Source organism: Astatotilapia calliptera, chromosome 20 (genome assembly GCF_900246225.1).
Source record: "Astatotilapia calliptera chromosome 20, fAstCal1.2, whole genome shotgun sequence".
Lineage (NCBI taxonomy): Eukaryota > Metazoa > Chordata > Actinopteri > Cichliformes > Cichlidae > Astatotilapia > Astatotilapia calliptera.
The window spans coordinates 24,500,311-24,522,886 of record NC_039321.1 but is presented as its reverse complement, the minus strand read 5'-3'; the positions used below and the strand labels follow the sequence as shown (position 1 = coordinate 24,522,886).

The window sequence follows — 22,576 nt, the reverse complement described above, 5'->3', positions numbered from 1 at the left end:
CGATACATAAAACTTACGCGTCTTGATGACCTCGAACAAGTAATGGTGTTTAGACGAGGACCTGAAAATGGCCAACGTTTATTTGTCAGCTTAATTAAAGGGATGTTGGCCTTGGATGCACACCAGCGGATAACACCCTCGGAGGTTCTCCGGCATCCCTTTTTCAACCCTGGCCTCTCTAAGAGATTCCCTTGTATTGACATTGAAAGACCATACAGAATCAATCTACAGCATGGCCTCCTCCACCTTGGACAAAAGTGACAAAAACACAAACTGGGGTTGGAAAAGGGTATTAACAGCACTGGAAAAATTCATTAAGCTGCTCCAATAATGATCACTTTGGCTTTTTTCTTTTTTTAAAATTTTCACTCCCCCCACCCCAACCAGTCGCAGCAGATGGCTGTCCCTTCCTGAGCCTGGTTCTGTCGAAGGTTTCTTCCTCTTAGAGGGGAGTTTTTCCTTCCCACTGTTGCTAAATGCTTGCTCATAGGGAATCGTCTGATTGTTGGGGTGGCCAAAACTCTAGGGGAACTAGCAATTCTTGTGAAAATTAAAAAAAAAAAAAAGCCTACCAATATTCAAAGCGGAGCAGCAGACACCTTACCATCACATCAGTCCTTCAATCAGACCAAAAACACCATGTTAACAGAAATAAATTCAATACAAATTGGAAATAAATTGCCTAATAATTGTTGTTTTTGATTGTTTATAAATATTAGGGCTGCCACGATTAATCGACTAGTCACGATTACGTCGACTATTAAAATCGTCGACGACTAATTTAATAGTCGACGCGTCGTTTGAAGCTTTGTAAGATCCCAAAAGACGCAGGAATAAGTAGTAGGATTTAAGAGTGTAATAACGCACTGAAACAGAAGATGGCAGCACTGCATGTACAAGGATGCCAGCTGCCGTTAAACCCCGAAGAAGAAGAAGCTGTGTCCCAGAATTCATAGCGCAGCCCAGGTTGTCACTACCCGATCCGTACCGGAAACCCGATCGGTACCCCGCATGCGCGAAAGGTTTCTACTTCCGGTCGTAGCGTTTTACGATAGTTATGGGTCAGAGTATCTGTTAAAATGTTAAGAATAACAAGTATATCTTAAAATGTTTGCAATAATGAAGCATTTCAGTACAATGTAGACAAAAACGAAAAATAAAAAGAAAGTTACGGATCAGGACTCCCCGATCCTTACTGCGCATGTGTAAATTCTGGCCGTACAAATCGGGTCTACCCGATCCGTACCGCGCATGTGCAGATGTTTTCTTCTTCTTCTGTTCGTTTAATGGCAGTTTACTCCCCAGTGTACGAGGATACCGCCACCTGCTGACCGAGCGAATAAACCCTATTATAAACTGAATTATCGTCATTACAAACGTGTGTTAAATCTGATTTAGCGATAGTCGAGTGTGTTTATGCTTGTCTGTGAGGAGAGGATTGTTGGAATAGTGATGATGATGTGCGCTATCACTGTCAATTGTCAGTAAACACTTAATCTGGCTGATGAATCTACACGTGAGATATTACAAAGTCTGCATTATTAACTCTGTAATTAGGCGCCATTCTTCTTATTTTACGGCGCTGTTGCTCAATCGGGGGACGCTCTCTGTTGAGGAGAAAAGCATGAATTTCTTTGTATACGGATTATCCATTGTTTAAATGTCCCGGGCAGTCGAAAAGGAGGCAGAGCTGTTGAGAAATGCTAGGAGCTAACTGGGCGCTAACCGTACCATTCAAATATATTGAATGTCGCAATGTTGGCAAAGAGAGGAAGTGACGTAAGATTTGCGCATGCGGGGTACCGATCGGGTTTCCGGTACGGATCGGGTAGTGACACAGCTCAGTTTCCAACAATGGTGGCAGCTAGTTAGTTTTAATATTACTCTTATTATTCTTTCTGGGTCACAAAATAAAGTTTAACATATTTTTAGGCGAGAATGTAGCTGTGTAAACTTCAAATATCTGCTCAGTTTATCAGGACACCACATACTTTCAAAAGCGCTCCGACGTTTTCGGAGACATCTGTTACCCACTAGCATGATAGCTAGCTGGGGGAAAGGCTCACTAGAGCCCGTGAGAACACCGGACTCCTGGCAAATCGTTTTCAAACCCACCGCCGTCTTTCGCTACTCGGGTTAAACATGATATATAAGTCACTTAGATAACTTGTTATGTTATTGTTTGGCTTTTTTTAGTATTTTATTTGCTCTTGAGTGAATCGGTTTGGCGGAGATTAAAGTTATAGTTTTTACACAGCTGAATAAACATCAAGCAGACAACTGATCATCAGAAGTGTGAGATGCTCGAGAATTTACTCCGGTGTCCTGTTATATTTTAGATAGCAAGGAGTTTATTAAACTTCAGCGAAACAATCTGCAAATTTCATTAAAATTTAATAAACTATCATTTTGTCTTTATTTTTAGTTAGCACATACCTTAAACACTTAAGTTTAAGACTGTTCTTTGTAGGCAGGCACCAATCACTACCCACTGTCAAGGGTACAACCGTAGACGACACAGCCCCACTGACGAGCTGAAGCAGCCTTTAAGTTGCTTTTTAAGGTCAGTATCGTCTGACTGTTTGCATGTAAAAGTGACCATTACTAGAAAAGTGGTTGATTTTGACACGTGTCTACAGACTCACAAAAGCTGGGTCTGAACTAGCAGGAGGAACAGCTTGCTTACTTAGTTTGGATTTACGAATTGCAGAATAGGAAGATTTTTGGCTCCATGAACCACGGGCACAAATCTGCTCTGTCAAATTTCTACACTCTGCGCTAACGGATCTCGCTTGACTTTGGGGATGATTTTTCAAGTTCAGGCAGTGACAGCTTTGGAACAAGGGCCTGCATAAATGGTAAAAGGCATTATGACAGCTGAGAGAAATGGCACCTAGCAGTGGCAGGCACCTTTTTTTCCCCCCTCCAATATATATGGGGTGTCAGTGGAGGAAGACCAGTGCAGCGGTGCAGTGAGTGCTTTAATGTGCAAAATTGCAACTGCCTGTGCAAGAAAGGACATTGCACGTGATACAAGCCAACTAGTATCACTTGGCTCTTCTTACAGGAGTATAACATCACTAAAAGGACAGCTTCACCTTCTGAAGAGACAGGCAAAAATAAAAACCCTCATTATGGAACAAGAATCCAATAGGTGTTGTTTTGTAAGTACTACACAGACACTATTTTAGCATAAGATGCAGCAGCATTTAAAACACTAAGCTGTGTCACATTTAATTAGAAATAAGAGCATTTTGGTGTTGATCTCACGGCTCACATGGGTGCTTATGTTGGTGGGGGTGGTAGGGGACAACGTCCCTCCAGCATGACTCATACATCTTCCAGTTCCTTTAATCTAAGTTTAAGGCATCAATCAGGACTTCATAGTAAAATTCACACTTTCTGTTCAAATGAAAACCTTTTAGGCAGTCCCAGTCTGACAACCTCAGTGTGTGTGTAATTTCTCACCTTTCCTGCTCTTCCTTCCTGTCCTTTACCCGATATCTTTCCTTTTTTTTTCACCATGAGCTATTTCACTTGATTTGTGTCTTTTACTGATTCACCTCTGTGCTCTCCCCTTGGTCTCTTACTCACTCGCCTTAATTCTCTCTCGAAGCAGAAAAAAGACCCTGTTTTCTTTTCTCCTTCCTGAACAGCCTGTTCCAGGCTCTGAGACAGTGCAGAGGGGATCGTTCTTGGTACTTGATCCCCATGATCAAAACCACAGATTTTCCATTGTGCTCAGCCAAGGCTCCATTACTTTTAATAATACTACATTCCCTCTCTGGGGAATGTTACAGCCTGATAGGAATAGATTAAATCATGGCAGCAGCGGAGTTTCTAACAGTGCTTTCTGAGTGAGGATTATCTGATACTCAATGTAAACTTTTTTTTAATATTTGTTTGTGCTTAGCACACTGAATTGAACATCGTTACTGCGAGGACCTCTCTTCTCAATCAAAATAAAGATCTGGAAAATCCAGCTGTGAGACAAAAAGCTTCTGCACAGTTGACAGACTCCATTGTGAGTCCACATAAACAACTCCCTGTTAAACTAAACTAACCTTCATTTTCTTGTAGCATCATGTTTTTAAAAAAAAAAGTAAGAGATGCCTTCATATCAAACCAGTCTTGTGCTTTATTGTTAAGGGTTTTTGTGTGGTATTTTTAAGTATATTGTTTTCTGTGTTAGATTTAAACACATTTTCTTCATATAAATATATTAATGACAATTACGCTATTACAAAAAAAAAGCATGATCGTTTTTTTTTTATGTTGCTGAGCTGAATTTAAAGCTAAAACAATCCATTTTAGATGTGTTTGTATGTTCTCTGAGGATGTGCAGTTCTGTGACCTACCAGGACAGGAACTATCATGGTTACAACATTTTAAGCATCAAACCCACAATGCTGCGCTCTCAGCTCTCTCCCTGCTCATGTGTGTTGAACAGGAGGGATTTGTGTATGTCGTGTTCATGTGAATGTGCGCCAGAGTGCAACACAAGTAGCATTGCATATATATATATGCGAGTCCCATGAGTGACTGAGCACAAGCACATTATATGAATGTACAGAGCGCACGTGTGTATGTGTGTGTGCATGTGTGTGTGTGCGTGTATGTGCACATTCTATAAAGTGGCGAGTGTTTGTGTGTGTGTGAGAGAGTGTGGCATTTCATTATGTATGTGTATTCTCACATCTGCAAATCTGCACGTGCTGTAGTGTGTGTAGGTCTGACTGTGAGTGTGCATGTGTATGTTAGTACGCATGCGCAATCCCCCCAGCAGGGACAATCATCACGGCTCGTGCCCACAGTAGGCAGCCTTACCCTGAGGGTCTGTGACTGAGGCCTGCCTGACGAGATGCTGCCTGACTGACTGTGGAACCTGGATGATTGCCTCCTCCACATACACACGCGCGCACACACACACACACACACACACACATACATATTAAATAAATGCAAAGATCCTTGCACAAAGAGTGCAAGATACAAGGAGCATGCACATTAACATCTGCACAGAGCTAAAAAAGCATGCACGGCTGCACAAATGCACACCCTGTGATGTACACCAGAAAATACACAAAGTGCATAATCTGGTCTACAACTGGTAAAATCCTTTGTTCTGTATTCCTGTTTTAAGCAATCCATCAATCTTCTGCCTTGGAAAAGAGCTGGTCGGGAATATGTAAAACCTGCCAGTCCTGTCTCGGTATGTGTTCTCTTTTAGCAAGAAGGAAACTGTGCTCATTCAGTGTGGGTGTGAGAACACGTAGGTGTGTGATTTCTTTTTCTGTGTCTACATATGAGGCTCTGCATGCATGCAGGTCATCCCTGCACAACCCCGTGTGTGTATGGGCGTGGGTCAGTGTGTTGGGTACGTGCATGCGTTGTGACGGAGAATGTGTGCAGGTACATCCACTTGGCATCCGTGTCTGACTGGGCCACATTGTGTGAGCCATGATGCTAAGCCAACATGACAGAAGCAAATAATGTCTGCTCCCGTTATCTTCTCTTCCCTCTCTGCCCTGCAGGAACCTTTTAAAGAGCCAAACACAGACGAAAACCCACATGCATGTATGAAGTGCGCATGGAACATCCAAATATGCATTCAAAAAATTAGGCACAAAAGTGCACATCTAACAAGAATACAAACTAAAAACATGTGCTCGGCCACAGCTGAGCATACTGTATTCTACTGAGATTTGGACAAAAATAGATCCATTAAATGCATAACCATTGGCTTTTCGCAGCTGCGCCAACTCAAATGCACAGCCATAGTTACAGTATACAAACAAATATGGCCCACTTCCTGTAAATATGACCTACTACACCACCAAGCTGCTGCTCCTTCTCGGGCTCTCCTTTAAATGTTTAATGAAGTCTTTCACATTGCCAGCTCACTTTACTATATGCAGGTTTCGATCGCTTCAAATGATTAATATCTGTAGCAGTTTTGTACTTTTGTTTTCTTCTCTTCTAAATAACATGACTCCTAGCTACTTAACTGATCTCCTTGATCCATACAACCCAAAGAGAGCATTAAGATCCTCCAGCCAACTGCTCCAAATGCAACCAAGGTCTCGTTTAAAAACCAGAGGTGACCGTGCATTTTCCATCGCTGCCCCTAGACTCTGGAATTATCTCCCAGTCGAAATCCGTACTTTGGAATCAATTCAATCGTTCAAATCTCGTTTAAAAACACACTTGTTTAACTTAGCTTTTGAAACAAATTAGTTTGACTTTCATTCGGCCTGCACTACACCATGTAAATGCAATTTTAAGTATAATTGTACTATTTGTTCTTTGTTCTGCCCGCACTGCGGTTTTATTGTGAAGCACTTTGATGTACACTAGTCTTTTAAATGTGCTATATAAATAAACTTTGACTTGACTTTGTTTTGGGGGGGTATTTGTGACTAACATAAGTTGCTGTTAAGTGTGAACCAGGAAAACAGTGTACTTTTTACAGTACATAAAATTTAGCATACAATATAAACTAATTCTATTACTGTGCTTGGCCCACACAGCCTCTAGAGACCTCAGTAGCAAAGTTTGATGTCCCAGAGGAACTCACCTCCATGCCTGCTCCCACCCCGGGCTACAACTCCTCTTATTTACACTACACCCACATTGCCCTGACACTAAACCTACACTCAAACCCTCAGAACGAATCCTTTTTCTTTGTTTATGCGAGTATAGTAATAGATTTTTCACTCTCAAGAGAACAGAAAATTTAGAAATTAATAATGATTGAAAGTACCAGAAGATGCATTGTGTCATTTTCTATAACTGTGGACTACTGCTTTAAAACCTATTACATATTGCAATGCAAATTAGGATTTCTTAGCATGTTTTATAAGACAAACTTGATGTGACTAAATAGTGAATATAGGAATGGAAGCTAGATTCCATTTTATTGAAAATGTCTCCCCTGTTAGAAATGTTTGAACCAAACTGAACAATGCTTCGAGTCCATGTGCTTGCTTCCTGATCTCCCCCTCATTAGGGGTCCTTCCTAACGGGCCATTCACTGTAGAGGGCTGTCCATTCCGGTGCCTGCACGTATGTATGCTGCTCTCCACCTGTCACCTCATATCTGTGCCTCCGCCTCCGTCAACCTGCTTTCAGCCCAGCAACCAGCCAACCAACCAGTATAAGCCTGTTGCTAGGGCAACGGCTGTCTAGGGGATACTTCTTTTGTTTCCCACACCTCCTTTTCCTCATCCTTCTTTCTATCTCTTCGCTACTCTTGCTATTTTTCCTCTTAAATTCTCTTTGCTATCTTTTTCCCCATCGATATGTCTGTCTGCTGCTCTCCATCTGCCTCTCTTTCCATTTCCTCCCGTCTTTAGTTTCACCAGCTGAAAGATGGACACCACCACTGCACAACTATTAAAATTTGCTTTTCTTTCATACTTAAAAACTGCACCTGGTGTAAACTGCCAAAACTCACAGATAACCCCCTAATTACATACTTTACAGTGCCTTAAGACATTAAATTTGTAGAGACATTTATCACAGGCAGACTTCTGTCCCCGTGCCATTTAAAGGTTCAGATACAGCAACCCAAAGTGGTCTCTGCATCTTTACCTGAGGTACTCTGAGAATTGTGGGAGCCTGTGTGTTCAAGTTAACCTGCACACATATAAATAAAGTGTATTACGTGTATTACAGAATTAGAAACATCATCAGTTGCCAAATACTCTAGAAATCAGCATCCCTCTTACATTCTGTTCCCCCATCACAGCACGTAATGCAGTCCCTTGTGAAAGCGTTTCATTATTCATGCTGCCACAAGCAGTACCACTTACTATGTGCTGCCCTCTTGTGGTTAAACAGCGGAATGTCACAATGAAGTCATTTTTCATTGATCGTTAAGTAATCCAATTTTCCAGAAGTGACAAAATATTTCCATAGGAAGTCTTTCCCATTTAAGAAATAACGCGTGAAACAGAAACACAGAGATAAATTCCGATTCATAAATATTTCTGCCTGACAGTGAGACAAAGAGATAAAGACAAAACTAATGTTTGACTTGCACAAATAACCAGACAAAAAGTTTCACCTATGCACTTTTTACACCATAACGCTTACTGCTAAACTTTCACACACACGTTTGCTTTTTTTTTATGTCACATGTTAATTTTTTGAATAAGAGAGCTCTTTGAGAACTGATTAAGATATTTCCAAGCAAAAGCTCCAAATAGTTACTTGTTCCAACTAATAACACAAGATTATTAGTTGCAGCCCCAATTTTTACAGTACAGGCTGAACATGCAGATATTTGTATATCTGTGTTTGTCAACTTTATCTTTCTGTAGTCAACTTCCTGTTTCAATGTTTACCATACCATTGGTTCTCTGAAATGATGAGAATGAGGCTAAAGGTGAACAACGATGCACAGATAAAGTAGTGCGACTCAAACAAAATCATCCAGGAAGCAGAAATCCTACATCAATGTGCATGCTGATGTGCAGTTAACCACTGCTGGTTAGATTCCACTGGACACATAAATCCCCTTTGGGTTTGTTTAGGACATAAAAATCAGTCAATTAAAAATTGCAGATCTTTCTGTCACGGTCCCCGTGTCTCTCTGGTTGGCCCACGCTGGCTACAGGTTTTGTTGTTGTTAGTTTTAGTTTTTTGTCTCTCCTCCTCCTCTCTGCCTGGGTGGAGCTCATTACGGGCTCTCACTCTTGGCCCACGCACCCCTGTGGATGGTGTCCACCTGCGGCTGATCTGGCTGATTTCCCCAGCTGCTATTTAAGGCAGTGGCACAGAGCAGCTCACCGCTGGAACGTTGAACCACCTGAGTTCGTGCTCGCGGCATATTCAAAGAAGAATCGCTTACACGTGTTTTATGTTGTGGAACTAACCTTGACCTTCTGTCTGTAGATTCTGGACCGAATCACCAGACCTGTCCAAGTGGGGCAGTGTGTGGAGTGTTGGAGCGAGTGCGGCTGAAGAGGAGTGCGTGTGTGCGGAGGAGCGGTGGCGGTGACTGAGTGGAAGAGGAAGCGTGTGTGTGGATCCCCCCCCCCCCCTTCTCTCCCTGGAGCCCTGGACCCCCTCCCAACTCACTGTACATATATTTTGCACTAAGGTGATCCCTATTGTAAATAAATCCCGTTTTTGTTTCCTTGAAAGAACTGTCTGCGCGTGGGTCCGTTCAGTAGCCATGACACTTTCCGCTGTGGTTACCCCTTGTGGCAAGGGAGCAGTCAAAAGTAGCTTGCTTAATGTTAAATTTATCTTATAACAAACAGTTTTTCTGTAAACTAAGCAGGATTAAAATCGTTTGTGTGAATTAAATTCCCTTTCATCATTAACTGAAAAATGCTATAAAACGGTTCCCAAACAGGTTTAATGTGTGTGTGTGTACCATGTTTACATATCTTTGTAGGGAACAAAAATTGTAATGTTACTATACTTGTGGGGACCAACAGTCTTTATGGGGACAAAATGCCCACCTCCACAAGTTTGAAGGCATTTTTGAGACTCAAAATGTGGTTTTAGTGACAGGGTTACATTTAGGTTAGGGTTAGGTTTAGGCTAAGGGTTAGGGTTAGGCATTCATTTTTGAATATCACAGCAATTCACCTGTGAGGATATTCTCAGCCATGACTTTGACCTGGACCTCCAGCGAGTGCTTGGAGGTGTGCGTGATCTCAGCAGTGACGTGGGTGACCTCGCCTATGAACACGGGGGACAGGAACTCTGTCTTCTCCACCCGAACCAGAGCTGCCAAGCAGCGGTCCTATACAAGACAAACAGCAGACTCAAAACTTATACACACATAGTCACATAATCACAACATCTGACTGCAATGGCAGGAATCTGGAAATTGCTCTGCTGGAAGATCAGAGGGAAAATCTGGTTTAAAATCCTGAGTCACTGAGGTTGATTCCCCCAGTTACATGACTGTACACTGAGTGATAAAAATAATACCACTGAGCAAGGTTGTATAGTCCAAATGAGGTTAATGATGTGCACAACTGCAGATGTCACTGTCTGTGAGGCACTGTCGCCTCGCAGCAAGAAGGTCCTAGATTCAAATCCAGGCTGGGATTGTGTGTTCTCCCCTTTGTCTGCATGGGTTCACTCTGGGTGCTCTGGCTTCCTCCCACAAAGACATACACAGGGTTTCGATTAATTTGAGATTTTAAACTGGTTTTAGGTGTGAATGTGAATGATTGTCTGTCTCTTTGTGTCAGCCCTGTGATTGGCAGGCTATATCCTAGCCCAGTACAATGAATAAGTGGAAGAATTGGATGGATGGATGGAAACTTCACTAATTTGATAAATATGTTTTTAATGCTAGTATAACTGCAAGTTAGACAGAAATAACTCCCTTTTGAGATTTTGTATTTCCTTTATTGTGTTTATAATTAATTTTTCACATTTTTTTAAACTTTTTTTAAAATTTGAGTTGTAAAAGTAATGGTTATCATTTCTTAGTTTCTTGCATTAATTTCTGTCAATTCACACTTATAGTACAGAAGTTTTCAACACTGTTATTCACAACATATTTTAGTCTCTTTATTCAGGTGCTAAAAAATAGAAACATTTAGTACTGCAGTGCATTATATAAATGACACCTCTCTGCTACAAAAAAATGAACATTAGAGGAACTTATGGAGAACTTCCTTGACTTCATTTATCCAACAGTACGATAGCACAGTCCAGAAAGACAGTGGCTGTTGTCTCTTACCCCGTTCTGTGTGTTGCAGTGCCGCGTGCCGACAATGCATCCGGCTTCCTCTATCATCTTGAGGATGTTGCCACCGTGGACGTTGCCCGCAACGTTGGCATCGTCTGGCCACATAATCCTGCAATAATTAATGAATGCATTACTACGATTCAATTCAATTGTATTTACACAGCGCCAAATCCCAACAACAGTCGCCTCAAGGCTCTTTATATGACCCATGACTTTCGGTCTGATTCACATTCAAATTTGTGTCATTATCTTTTTATTACATATCACCAACTGTATTATAAGCTTCCCGAATAGTGTTATCAAGCAGTGCACGCAGTATGTTTTTCTTCTTGTTTTTCATGTTAAGTCACCTCAAGGTTAAGTACCTACTAACCACTAGTTTTATGAAACTTTGTCCAAAAAAACCACAAAGACAAAAATGAGAAACTTTTTTTTTAAATGCCAGAAAGTCACTCATGTGCTGCATCTTTGCACATAACAAGCCGATAATGCAGCTCTCCATGTCTCCACACTGCATCACAGGTTAAACACAGCATCATTATCGCAGACGGTGCATGAAGTGGCTCCACTTCTTCAGTGTATGGATAAACGAGTCGTACCAGTTATACCTGGTGTAATCACTTTACGCACTGTTAATCCAAAATGTACAAATGTCTAACCACAATAATGCAGTGCGCCACTGCACTGACTAATTCTGTGACACACACGGTTAAGATTTAGACTGTGTGTGTATGTGCGTGTGTGTGTGTGTGTGTGTGTGTGTGTGTATAGAACAAAAAGGAAGACAATACGCAGCTTGGCAGCATTAGTAAGCCCTTGTGTAATAGAAAGGTGATCAATAACTTCCCATAAAACTTGACAATTCTCAGTTTTCTATTTACTAGAATTCACAAAACTCCTCACCATATGTAGGAAATGACTAGGAACCAACACAAAATGATCAAAACAGACTGTGTGTGTGGGTGTGTGTGCATCAGTAACCAAGTACCTGCTAAGATGATTTTTGGTACACTTCCAAGCTCCAGTCTTCTCACCCTCCCTGACATCTTTGCTTACTTGCTTACTTTGACTATGTTGCTGTTTCTCCACCACTGCAGTCGTCTTATCCACTTCATCTGAAGCCTGACTTTGCTGAGCCCTAGAGCAATCCATCTCTAAACACGGACTGGCTCTCAGTCTTCGTCTCTCACCTACTTCCTCTGTGTATGAGCTCTAAGAACCCAGCTTTCAAGATTTTGAGATCTGACGTTGATGGTCTGAGTGATGTCATGGAGTATTACCGCTCAAACCACATTAACTAGTCAAACTGGATCTCAGCAGACCCGCTGATACAAAGACAGACAAGAGTTAGCTAATGAAAGAAGTCATCATCACATTGAGGTTTGAGTCTTGCAGCTGACAGAGTTTGACAGTGACAAATCTGCCAAGATGTCCTGAGACACATGCAAAGCACCAGATGAATGAAACTTGTCTCAGATCCTTAATTCACGAGAATGTTTCTCCACTGTATTTTTCTATAGTAAAGACTAAATTTTGAAATTTAGGAAACAAACTGAAGATACTTGGCCAAGATTACAACCACCCCAGTACCAACATAATACAGTTTAATATGTTCAACAGAATAGCAGGCTTAAAAAAGTAAAATAAAGAAAGCCAAGTCCACAAACCTTTCAAATCACACTTACACACCTCCAAATCAGGATGTAGTTGATTAATCACTTGTTTACTCATGTAAATCAACCAAAATATCTATAATACACAGATTATATACACAGGTGAGTACACAAAAGCTGACGTTGTTTCTGATTAGAAGCAGCACCACTGGACTAAACATACAAACGATATATAGATGATAACTAACTGAAAATGCAAAATATTGCTGTTAATGGGTGCCTAAGACAAAAGCTTCTGCCTGTTGAAAAAAAACTCTTATTTATTTATTTATTTTAGTTTACCTGCGTCGAGAACAATGTTGGCTGAAAGACAGAATTATCTTCACAAACTGGGGTCTCAGTGTCATTTCTCTCCCGGCTGTCCACAGAACAAGATCACAGCACAGGTGTGAAAGTGATTTTGCATCCTAGTGTTTAACTGCAAGCATACTTACATTACCACGTGAGACAGGCATTTGCCAAACACACTCACACATCCATATCGCTGTATGCATAAACAGTAAGTCAAAGAATGTTGTCTTACCACTTGGTGTTCTCCTATTCTGTACTAAAAGTCACAAAATAAATTGTTTATATTTTTTAGCTTTTCACAAAGCCGTTGTACGAATCTTCTAGAGAGGAACAAACTGAACTCTGAGCAAACAGTTGGAAAAAATATACCTTCCTAGTGTGTTGCAGAAAAGCAATCTGAAGTTCTTAATAGTGCCAAAATGAAAGTCAAAAAATATTGGATATGAGGCCAAATGAAAGCCAACAATATAAAGGTCATAACGCTTCCAAATGCACTCTTAAACTAATCACGAGGGCGCTTTGATGGATCCTGTTTAGCTTCTTATTTTATTGCAGCGAAGAAATCAGACGGAGCGCATCTTTGATATATAGTCAGTGAAGCTGACTTAAAGAAGAACTAGATGACTAACTTCCTGTTAATGCACATACATCCACTTCTAACTGTTCAGTGACGTTAAAGATCATTGTGCAAAGACAGAATATCCAATGGATCAGTCAGGGTAACTTCTTAGGAAGACCTCAATCTAAATGACTAACAAAAAAAGCCGTCCTCTGGGCTATACTGGGTGTTTACAGTCATAGTGTTGTGGTAAAGTGGCAAAGTGGACATGTTATTAAAAAATTTTATGCAGTACACATTTTCCTTATGATTTGAATTTTAGCTCTGCAAATATTTATTCAGTCATTTTACACTCCATTGATTAAAATAGGCACTTTTTCTGAAAAGCTTTGATGGCAGAGGGCCTGCTGAGACGTTCACATAATAAACTTGCACTTCCTGGCCTTGCTCTCTGTCATTTGTTCAAAATGCCCATGAACCTGTTGACATCAACTCTGTAAGAATTTGCCAGTGCAGCAACAAGAGGAAGGAGAGAAGAGAGCAGGATGAGTATACCACTAGGATTTTGGGTTTGAGCTGGGCTCTCAGTGACTTTTCCACACACACGGCCCAAAAGGTGACGTTCTGGTGATTGAATAGTTTGTATTGATCCTTTTGTAAAGGATTGAAACACTTTCAGCCCTTAAATGTTGAAAATATGCACTCATACTGAATTCTGTGAGTGATTTATCTAGAAGCTGGTGCACTGAAGCATGATGAAGAATGATGTATTTGATAAGTGAGTGCACCTTTTATACAGTGAATCATCCAATCAGTCTGTGACAACCTGTGGTTGGTGGGATTCTTTTCTTCGCTCTTTGCTTTTAGACATTACATGGTTTTCATGTTAGTTTAGCAAGGCTAAATCTGTTTTGGGCTTGTGGTAGTGTAGCTGAAGTAGATAGTGTGAGTTTATAGCATAAGCTTAAATAAATATGTTCACTGACCCAACCTGTGACTGTCGCCTTTGTTTTCTGTGATCATTAAAGATAATCCCATAATCTTTGATGATCACTGTATTATTATGACTGTAAACATTACATTTTTTCATGATTACAGAAAAGAAGTTCATATCCAATCGAACTACTAGCATCTTACCGCAACATCCCAGTAACTGGAAACTTACTCCCACATGGTCAGTCACCTAAAGGTTTCAACGCATCAATCATGCAAAGCCAGAAATACTTGACATCCTCCACGAGGGGGGGGCGGATCAGACCCAATGTTTAAAGAAATACTTTTGAAGTTATGATTCATTAATACTAATACTAATACTGTCTGGCTTCAGAAAGTCTTCCGAAGACCGTGGTAAACTTCTCAGAAACTGAACACTGAGCAGTGAAGAATGAGAAAAGATTATAAAACTTATAAAACTGGGCGATTGTGGCTCAAGAGTTGGGAGTTCGCCTTGTAATCGGAAGGTTGCCGGTTCGAGCCCCGGCTTGGACAGTCTCGGTCGTTGTGTCCTTGGGCAAGACACTTCACCCGTTGCCTACTGGTGGTGGTCAGAGGGCCCGGTGGCGCCAGTGTCCGGCAGCCTCGCCTCTGTCAGTGCGCCCCAGGGTGGCTGTGGCTACAATGTAGCTTGCTATCGCCAGTGTGTGAATGTGTGTGTGAATGGGTGGATGACTGGATATGTAAAGCGCTTTGGGGTCCTTAGGGACTAGTAAAGCGCTATATAAATACAGGCCATTTACCATTTAAATGTCCTATAGATGTCATAGTGACTTATATAAGTATCATATGTTGCTGTTTTTGAATAATTTAAATCTTCTTTTGATTGTGCATTTTTTTCCGTCTTTTTCGTCGTTTTTCGTGTTTTTACTTGAGGGAATGTTTTATTTTCCTTTTTTTCTTTTCTTTAAATGTAGGCATACATTTCTGACATAGCAGAGGTGCGCAAGAGAAGTTTGGCTCCATCTACGGACGGGCGCAAGTACTACCACCTATTCTCTGGAAAATTACGCGCAGTTGAAAGGTATTTTAATAGGTCGCAGTCGTGCCCTTATTATCACAGATGGCTGTTTGCTTTCTGGGCTCTACATCTGTTCATTATCTGATTAAATAAATAAAGGGGCAAAGTGCGGACTAATTAAACTAATGTCCAGACAAATTGAGTCACGCGATAAACTTTCACGCGATAAAGTGCTTACTTTTCTTGGACTTTGGGTAAAATGGTAGTGGCCTTCGTCCTTGGCCGTGTTTCGCCTGTTCTGTATGAGCTAACCGCGCTGAGGTCATCACTTGCGAAACGCGGCTGAGATGGTCCGCACCTCTGACGAAGCTCGAACGTTAAACATCCTGAAAAAACTGCGTCTCGTATTTTATACAACAGCACACGTCAAACATCTTGAACCAGCGGCTGAACTCGCCTCGGGCGATGGAGTCTGCGCAAAAATATAAAAAGAAGCAGAAGCGGATTATCTGGGTTATCGTCCTCTCAGCAGCTCTCACGCAACTACGCCGGTAGCCGCGTTGTTCTCGTCATTTGGCGACCAGCAGCACGTTATTAGCATGTGTGTGAAGGTAGCACTCGTGTAAACGTGTCTTATTAAACGTCCTACCTGCATATCTGAAGGGGGGATGCTGCCTCGCCCGTCTGCGGTGCCGACATGGTTCTCGTGTTGCAGTGAGATTCGTGTGTGATGTGAAGGGAAATCACTCTCCCGGCGTCCGCCGGCTGCTGTGGTCGCAGTGTCTTTGCGAAATGGCTCGATTACAGGAAATGTGCAGAGCTCGTAGAAATTATCTGCTAAATGTTTTGCAAAATCTGTTCTTTCAAATTGCCCTAAAATAACAAACTATTATATTATCGATATAATAAGCCAGAGAAGATCCTTTGCATTCCATAGCTTCCTAAATTGTTAAATGAGAAAGGCATGTTTGAGAAACAGAAACCTCAGCTATGTCAATACCTATAATCGCCCAGAGGGGGGCAGCAGAGACCGCACTTTCTCAAACTATCCATTCAGGAGCAATATTTTATGCTGCCTGCTGTGGGCGCATTTGACCTCAAAATGCGTCCCAGCCAGTGGCGTCAGTTTTGTTCACATCTGCCTGACAACTGTGTCATATAATACTTTGTTCATTAATGTAAAAAAATGCATTCAATTCTCCACGCCACGTTTTAGCTCAAAAAACTCCGTTTTTTTATGTACACATTGGTGCTGCATTGTCTGCTTTCTTCCTGTAATATAGGTCAGTTCATACTGCCAGTTTTGCTTTGCAAATTTGCTGCGTGCCTTGTCCTGCCCCTGTCCTTACAGTTAAAATCACAGTCATGGTCCAAAGAGCGTTTTTCCTTTTATTACTGAATAAACGATCCATATCAATAAACCTTTAAAAGACCAGAAAGTCTAAGCAAAAACACAAAGCGAGATCTAACTAGTTTATTTATTCATTTATTGTACAAAATATACAATACAATTTGCTGTAAACAGCAAAAATACAACACACCCCAACAGAGATACTCACTGCAGACATTTTATGTCTACAAAGTTCATCTGCACAGATTCAGGACTCTGAAGTCTGTTGTGCAAATTCAGACATAAACTGACCCTTTGGGTCTTACAGGGCTGTTTCAATGGCCCCTGATTACTTAGTCCGCGACGAGGACTAAATATTGAACGTATACATACATGCAGATTTTTAAAAAATTCATATATACACGACTGTCTACACTTGTCAGCTTGTACAGGACAAAAGACTCGCGCGCAAAACGAGTATACAATACTCAACCAATACGATGAATTGTTGCTTTTCATCACGGAATCCAAGCTCTTAATCACTGTGTGTATTTACAGGTAATGCTCTCTCAATATTATTCCCAACATTAAACACATTACAGTCTTTTTACAGCTGTCGGAGGACCACTTAAAAAATTTACCAAGGTCTCCACACTGCAGCGCTGGCAGTCTGCGAGTCTGACTGCGCATGGTTTGGGACCGCTGCGCTGCTGCGTTGCTGACTCTGCACCCTGGAGCTGAAGCTGGATTTGATGCTCAAGAGTCTCTGATGGATCTGAGGCAAAGTCATCGAGGTCTGGGCGCAGCAGTTCAGGCAGGTTGGGGTGACGGTGGCGGATATGGACTGCTGGACAAATTCATTGACGCGCTGGTGTGCGCCTGGATCCAAGTTGGTTTGGGGAAGCAGAACAGAGACGCGTTTGAGGCACGCCTTAAAACCTTCCCTGTAATTCTCTACAGAACCTGAAAAAACAGATAAATGTTAGGATTGATGTTCATCTAATCTGTTGTTAATACATTTAGAAATAAAAGGGTTAAATAAGTCATAGCTAACTTACTTTTAGCGTTAGCAGGTTGAATGTCACCGAGGAACCGCACGGTCATTTCCAGGATGTCTGCTTTCTCAAGCTTGGAGTAACGAGAGTGCTGGAGACAAAAGGGAAAAGAAGATGTTAGATGTATGAGTCAAAATGCTGTGCTGACTATAGTCAGTTACATCTGCAAAGTGAGCATACTGAAAATGTAAATTCAAACAACTTACATCTCTGCCTGTGAGGGGGATGATTAGGTTTTTTAAGCGGTTCAGACTTTCGTTAATACGGGCGCGTCTTCTTTTTTCCATTAGCGGTTTCATAGTCTGAAACAAAAGGACACATAGAATTTAGTATTCATTCATTACAACATGTGTGAAGTATGCGGTAAAAAATACTTAAGGAAATGAAACTAAATTTAGCCACTTTGCTTACCTTTCTCAGTTCAAGAGCTTCTTTTCTTTTGGCAAGAGATAGCTTTGGGGGAAAAGATTGGAGAGCTTCGCATGTCATGTTCGGAGACATTTTCAGCGTCGACTTTGTGCCAGAGTAGTGTTCAAAACCAAGATAGGCGAAGTTGTGCCTCTAACGGCCAAGTACTGGGGTATATATCCAGGTCCGTGGCGTCGGTTTCCGTGCGTCATGGGTACGCCCCCAAGCCGGCACAAAACGATTTGAACGGGACCCACATTCTACGAAAACAAGACAAAAGCATCAAATTTAGTCAGATAACCATCTGTCTTTTACTTTAATCCAAGCGTAGCTGCGGTGCGTGTCTGCGCTATGATCCATAGACCAAACAAAATCTGTGCCAAAAAGCTGAGGAAATTTGTACGTAAAGAAGCTTTCAGTTTTGACGCGTCAAATGCTAATTCATCAAATATCCATTCATTAAGCCATATATTTTACATCATATTTTAAATATGATGTTTTAATACAAAGATAGGTTCATTTTTTTCTCACACAGTTGATGGAACTAAATTTTGTTTTGTTTCGAAAACACTACTGGTGCGTAATGACGCAGTGTTCGGAGATGCCTAGAAAGAAAATACAGGCTATAGAATTATTTATTTTGTAATTTAACTGTGAAATATAACAAGCTACGCATATAGAATCACATTTTATCCGTATTCTCACTTTTCACTGGCTATTATTAAGATTTTCTTTACAGCTGAATTTCCTGTTGCTGTTCAAATCTGTTCGTTTACTGGGATATAATGCGTGCAATTCTGACACAATATTCTTCATATATTCTCTGCATGGAGCTGTGTGTTTAAAAATAAAAAATAAAAACTTAAAACAAGAGGATGCAGCACATGCATTAGTCGCACAGGGGCCAGGCTTGCATTCAAGAAAAAAAGTGTCCACATGGATATAGAATCTTACTCCAGGCATATATACCCAAGCCACGCTACTTTCAAATAACATCTGTTCTTAGATTTTTACAACAATGGTTTTGCATGTGACGTTTTTATGCAGTCTCTACCCAGGGAGGTCTCTACCTGTAGGGTGTATCCCACTACAGCTAACGCATCATGCAGTGAGGTGGGGGCTTGAAAAAACAAAGGGTGGGTGCTGTGGGTGCATTTTATTAAATCACAATAACCATAGCAAAATATAAAAGGACACCAGGTTGTAACTTACTCACAAGGCATTTTAAATGTTTTTGTCCGTTACCTGTCCGTAGTCTAAAAGTATTTAATAACCCAGCAATCTGTCCTGCCAAGTGTGAACCAACTTTAAGTGATAACTGTGATATTATTGTTATTGTTTAAAATATAAACTGGATAGGCATGACAACCCATCAAATACCACTGCACTCTGGGGAACCACACGCGCAGCACGCGCCACGGGGACCAGATGGCTGTCTGTTAAAGAGCTCCCAACTCTACCAACCCCCAACTTCCATTAATGACCCCCACACCCCACATACTCCTCCTGCACCTCTGTCGCATCCGGAGTAAGCAGTCTCCTGGTCCAGTCTATGCGCGCGCACGCAGACACAGAGAGACTGTTCCAAACATTTGTGCTCTTTTTCTATAAACCTCACACGCACGACACACGATCTCAACGCGGGTTTTGGCGTGGGTATCCCATCTGCAAGCTTCTAATAGGTCCATGTTGTTAGGGTCCAACTGAAAGAAGCTTTGCATCTATCCCGTTTTACTCTATGCTGCAGTTGTCTCCCATAGCTTGCCTCTGTTTTGTTTTCTTTTTTTAAGCGTCCACGCTATCGTGACATGGTTGTTTATCATAACAAAGCTCAATCTTTTCACAGAGATGAAAGATGTTTGAGCAGGAGTGCATGACTCTGTCGATATCTTTTCGAAGCAGTATTATTTTGTCTTACCGGAGACAGTGGTAGAAAAAATAAAATAAAATATGACTGAAAAATTCTCAATTCTACTACTAAATTCTCTAATATAATATATATCCTATCTTTCCACCTGGTTCAGTTTGAGTTAATATTTTTTAACGCAATAGAGTATAGGTATAATATTGCAATGGGGTCGATTTGTGAAGCTATCTTAGTTCAGCATTTAACTTCAAATGTAAACAAATAAATACTAAAGGGGTAAAATATTGAGATCAGAAGCCTGCACAAGATCTTCAAACGAAGTCAAACCCTGTTCTGAAATTGAGAGGCACACTTGCTGCACGCGCCCCTCGCGCCCTGCTGGGATTGCAGGACGATGGTGGTGGGAGGGGTCGGCTCTTCTCTGTTTTGCTCTTACGGTTAGAGTCCTCTTTTGTGTTTTCAATCAAATTCGGCGTCGACAAACCATCTGTGCAGACCGATAACAGCGAGCCTTTGTCTGAAATGTACCAACACTTCATGGGAATTAAGGGTGGAGAGACTTTTTGCCTCATCTCGAGATTCGATGCTTTTCACGACTCAAACAACGGAGAGCACCAAATTCAGTATTTTTCTCTAACCATGTACAGTTCACCTATTTTAGTGGAGGCTATCACTTCGGTGGAAACGTAAAAATATCATTTCTCGGTGAATGTAAAATTGAAAAAAGTTTGAAAGAGTATGAATGTTAATTACTTCAGAAGAGTGTCAATTAGGCTAAACTCCCCAAACTGAGCTCTTACTACAACGTCTATATGTCTGCTCGAGTGCAGAGCGTCAAACAGGGAGTTAAAAATCTAAAGAGTAGTGATATGAATGAATATGAATCTCTTTTTTACTACTTCATATAAGAATTTAAGCCGTTTTTTTCTGACACCTAAACTGTGAAGTGCTATGACAACTGACTGTTATCATAAACTGTTCTATGATAAAGTCATAACTATGGAGAAATAAATGAATTGTAACATTTTTCCATTTGTTCCAATTGGAATTGGAACAAATGGAAGTAAATTCTCGTAATGTGCAAAGGTTTTGGGTAGGTGTGGAAAAAATGTTGTAAACAGAGAATGCTTTCAGAAAGATAAATAATGATTGTTTATTTTTTATCAGTTTACAAAATGAGCGAACAAACAAACCAGCATCAATTCTCATAGGTACACTTGATCAAATTCAGGGACTTTGTAGGATTACAGTCAGGTGATCAACCAGTTATACCAAACAGATGCTAATGGTCAGAATCAGCTGTGTAAGAGACCTAAAACTGGGTGATAAACAGCCAAACTCTGCTACCAAGGTGAGGTTGTGAAGGACACTGCATCAGCAAGGTCTCTCCCAGACAAAGATTTTAAAGCAGACTGGGGTTTCAAGATGTGCTGTTCAAGCTCTTTTGAAGAAGCACAAAGAAATGGGCAACATTGAGGATTGTAGACGCAGTGTCAGCCAAGGAAACTTAGTGCAGCAGATCACATCAAGCTTATCACCCTTTGAAATCGGAAGATGTCCAGCACTGTCATCAGCTCAGAACTGGCAGAAACCAGTGGGACCCAGGTACACCCATCTGCTGTCCGGAGAAGTCTGGATGGAAGTGATGTTTATGGAGGAGTTGCAGTCAAAAAGCCATACCACTGACGTGGAAACAAGACCAAGTGACTTAAGCATGCACAAAAACATAGGAACTGGGGTGCTCTGGACAGACGAGTTAAAATTTGAAATATTTAGCTGTAGCAGAAGGCAGTTTGTTCATCGAAGTGCTGGAGAGCGGTACAATAGTGAGTGAGTGAAGCAACACCATGCTTCAGCAGTGAAGCATGGTGGAGGTTCCTTGAAAGTTTGGGGTTGAATTTCTGCAAATGGAGTTGGAGATTTGGTCAATTAATGTGAGGAAGCCTACATCCAAGCCTAGGATTAATCGTGTTCTTAATCCTGAGAAATACAGGCAGATACTTATCCATCATGCAATACCATCAGGTATGTCTGTGAAGGTTCTCAGTCATCCAGGTCATCGTAGTCAAAGGAGCTTGCAAAGAAAAGCGTCTGGACTTCTTTAAGTTGCTTGAAGACGTTTCACCTCTCATCCGAGAAGCTTCTTCAGTCCTAAGGTCAAATGGTGGAGAGTCCCAGATACAAACACACAGCCAAAGTCATTGAGAACTATCTTCAACGTAAAGAAGAACAAGAAGTACTGGAAGGTATGGCCCCCACAGAGCCCTGATCTCAACATTATCAAGTGTGTCTGGGATTACATGAAGAGTAAAATGGAGGGACAGTATCCTGGCATAACCACCAAACTGGAGACACAAGAATACTCCATATAGGAATGGGACAATTGGAGGGTTTTTGTAAAGACTTCTGACACTAATAAAGCAGTACTTTTTCATTTCAGAGGCAGACAATGGGTAAATGGCACATGGTCATAACATCAGAAACATCTTTATTTGGCTACATTTGTGCACACAAACAAGGAATTTGCTTCCAGTTTACTTTGCTTCCTGCATGCAAAGAAAAGAAAAAGCTTTTTTTTAAAAAAGTAAGAAATAACATGTCACAGAAGTTATATGACCTGAACAATATAACAGTGGGTTATTTAACTGTGTTCGTCACAGTGACAGCCTGTGAGAAGAAATTGTCTCTGTGGTGGCTGGTGTTCCTAAACAGAGCT

The 22,576-nt window shown here is 41.1% G+C and overlaps 2 protein-coding genes across 6 annotated transcripts in view; both read right to left on the bottom strand.

Annotated features, from left to right (window-relative positions):
* Positions 1-16,212, bottom strand: part of acot7 (acyl-CoA thioesterase 7) — a 58,490-nt gene extending 42,278 nt beyond the window's left edge. For 2 of the 5 annotated variants that reach the window (XM_026153137.1, XM_026153138.1), the window contains exons 1-3: positions 15,850-16,212; positions 10,715-10,832; positions 9,604-9,760 (exon numbers count right to left, since the gene is read on the bottom strand). In XM_026153137.1, the coding sequence (XP_026008922.1) occupies positions 9,604-9,760; positions 10,715-10,832; positions 15,850-15,899 (325 nt within the window). In that variant the 5' untranslated portion in view covers positions 15,900-16,212. Of the gene's footprint in view, positions 1-9,603; positions 9,761-10,714; positions 10,833-11,711; positions 11,990-12,678; positions 13,084-15,849 lie in introns of those variants that run through there. The other 3 variants (XM_026153136.1, XM_026153135.1, XM_026153134.1) reach the window with 3 other exon arrangements.
* A 524-nt stretch (positions 16,213-16,736) lies between these two features.
* On the bottom strand, positions 16,737-18,122 carry LOC113013683 (transcription factor HES-2-like). The gene is made up of 4 exons (XM_026154782.1): positions 17,997-18,122; positions 17,792-17,887; positions 17,589-17,676; positions 16,737-17,493 (listed from the first exon to the last, which is right to left on the bottom strand). The coding sequence occupies exons 1-4, from the start codon at positions 18,084-18,086 to the stop codon at positions 17,168-17,170; spliced, it is 600 nt and encodes a 199-aa protein (XP_026010567.1). The 5' UTR covers positions 18,087-18,122; the 3' UTR covers positions 16,737-17,167.
* Between the last annotated feature and the right edge of the window lie 4,454 nt (positions 18,123-22,576).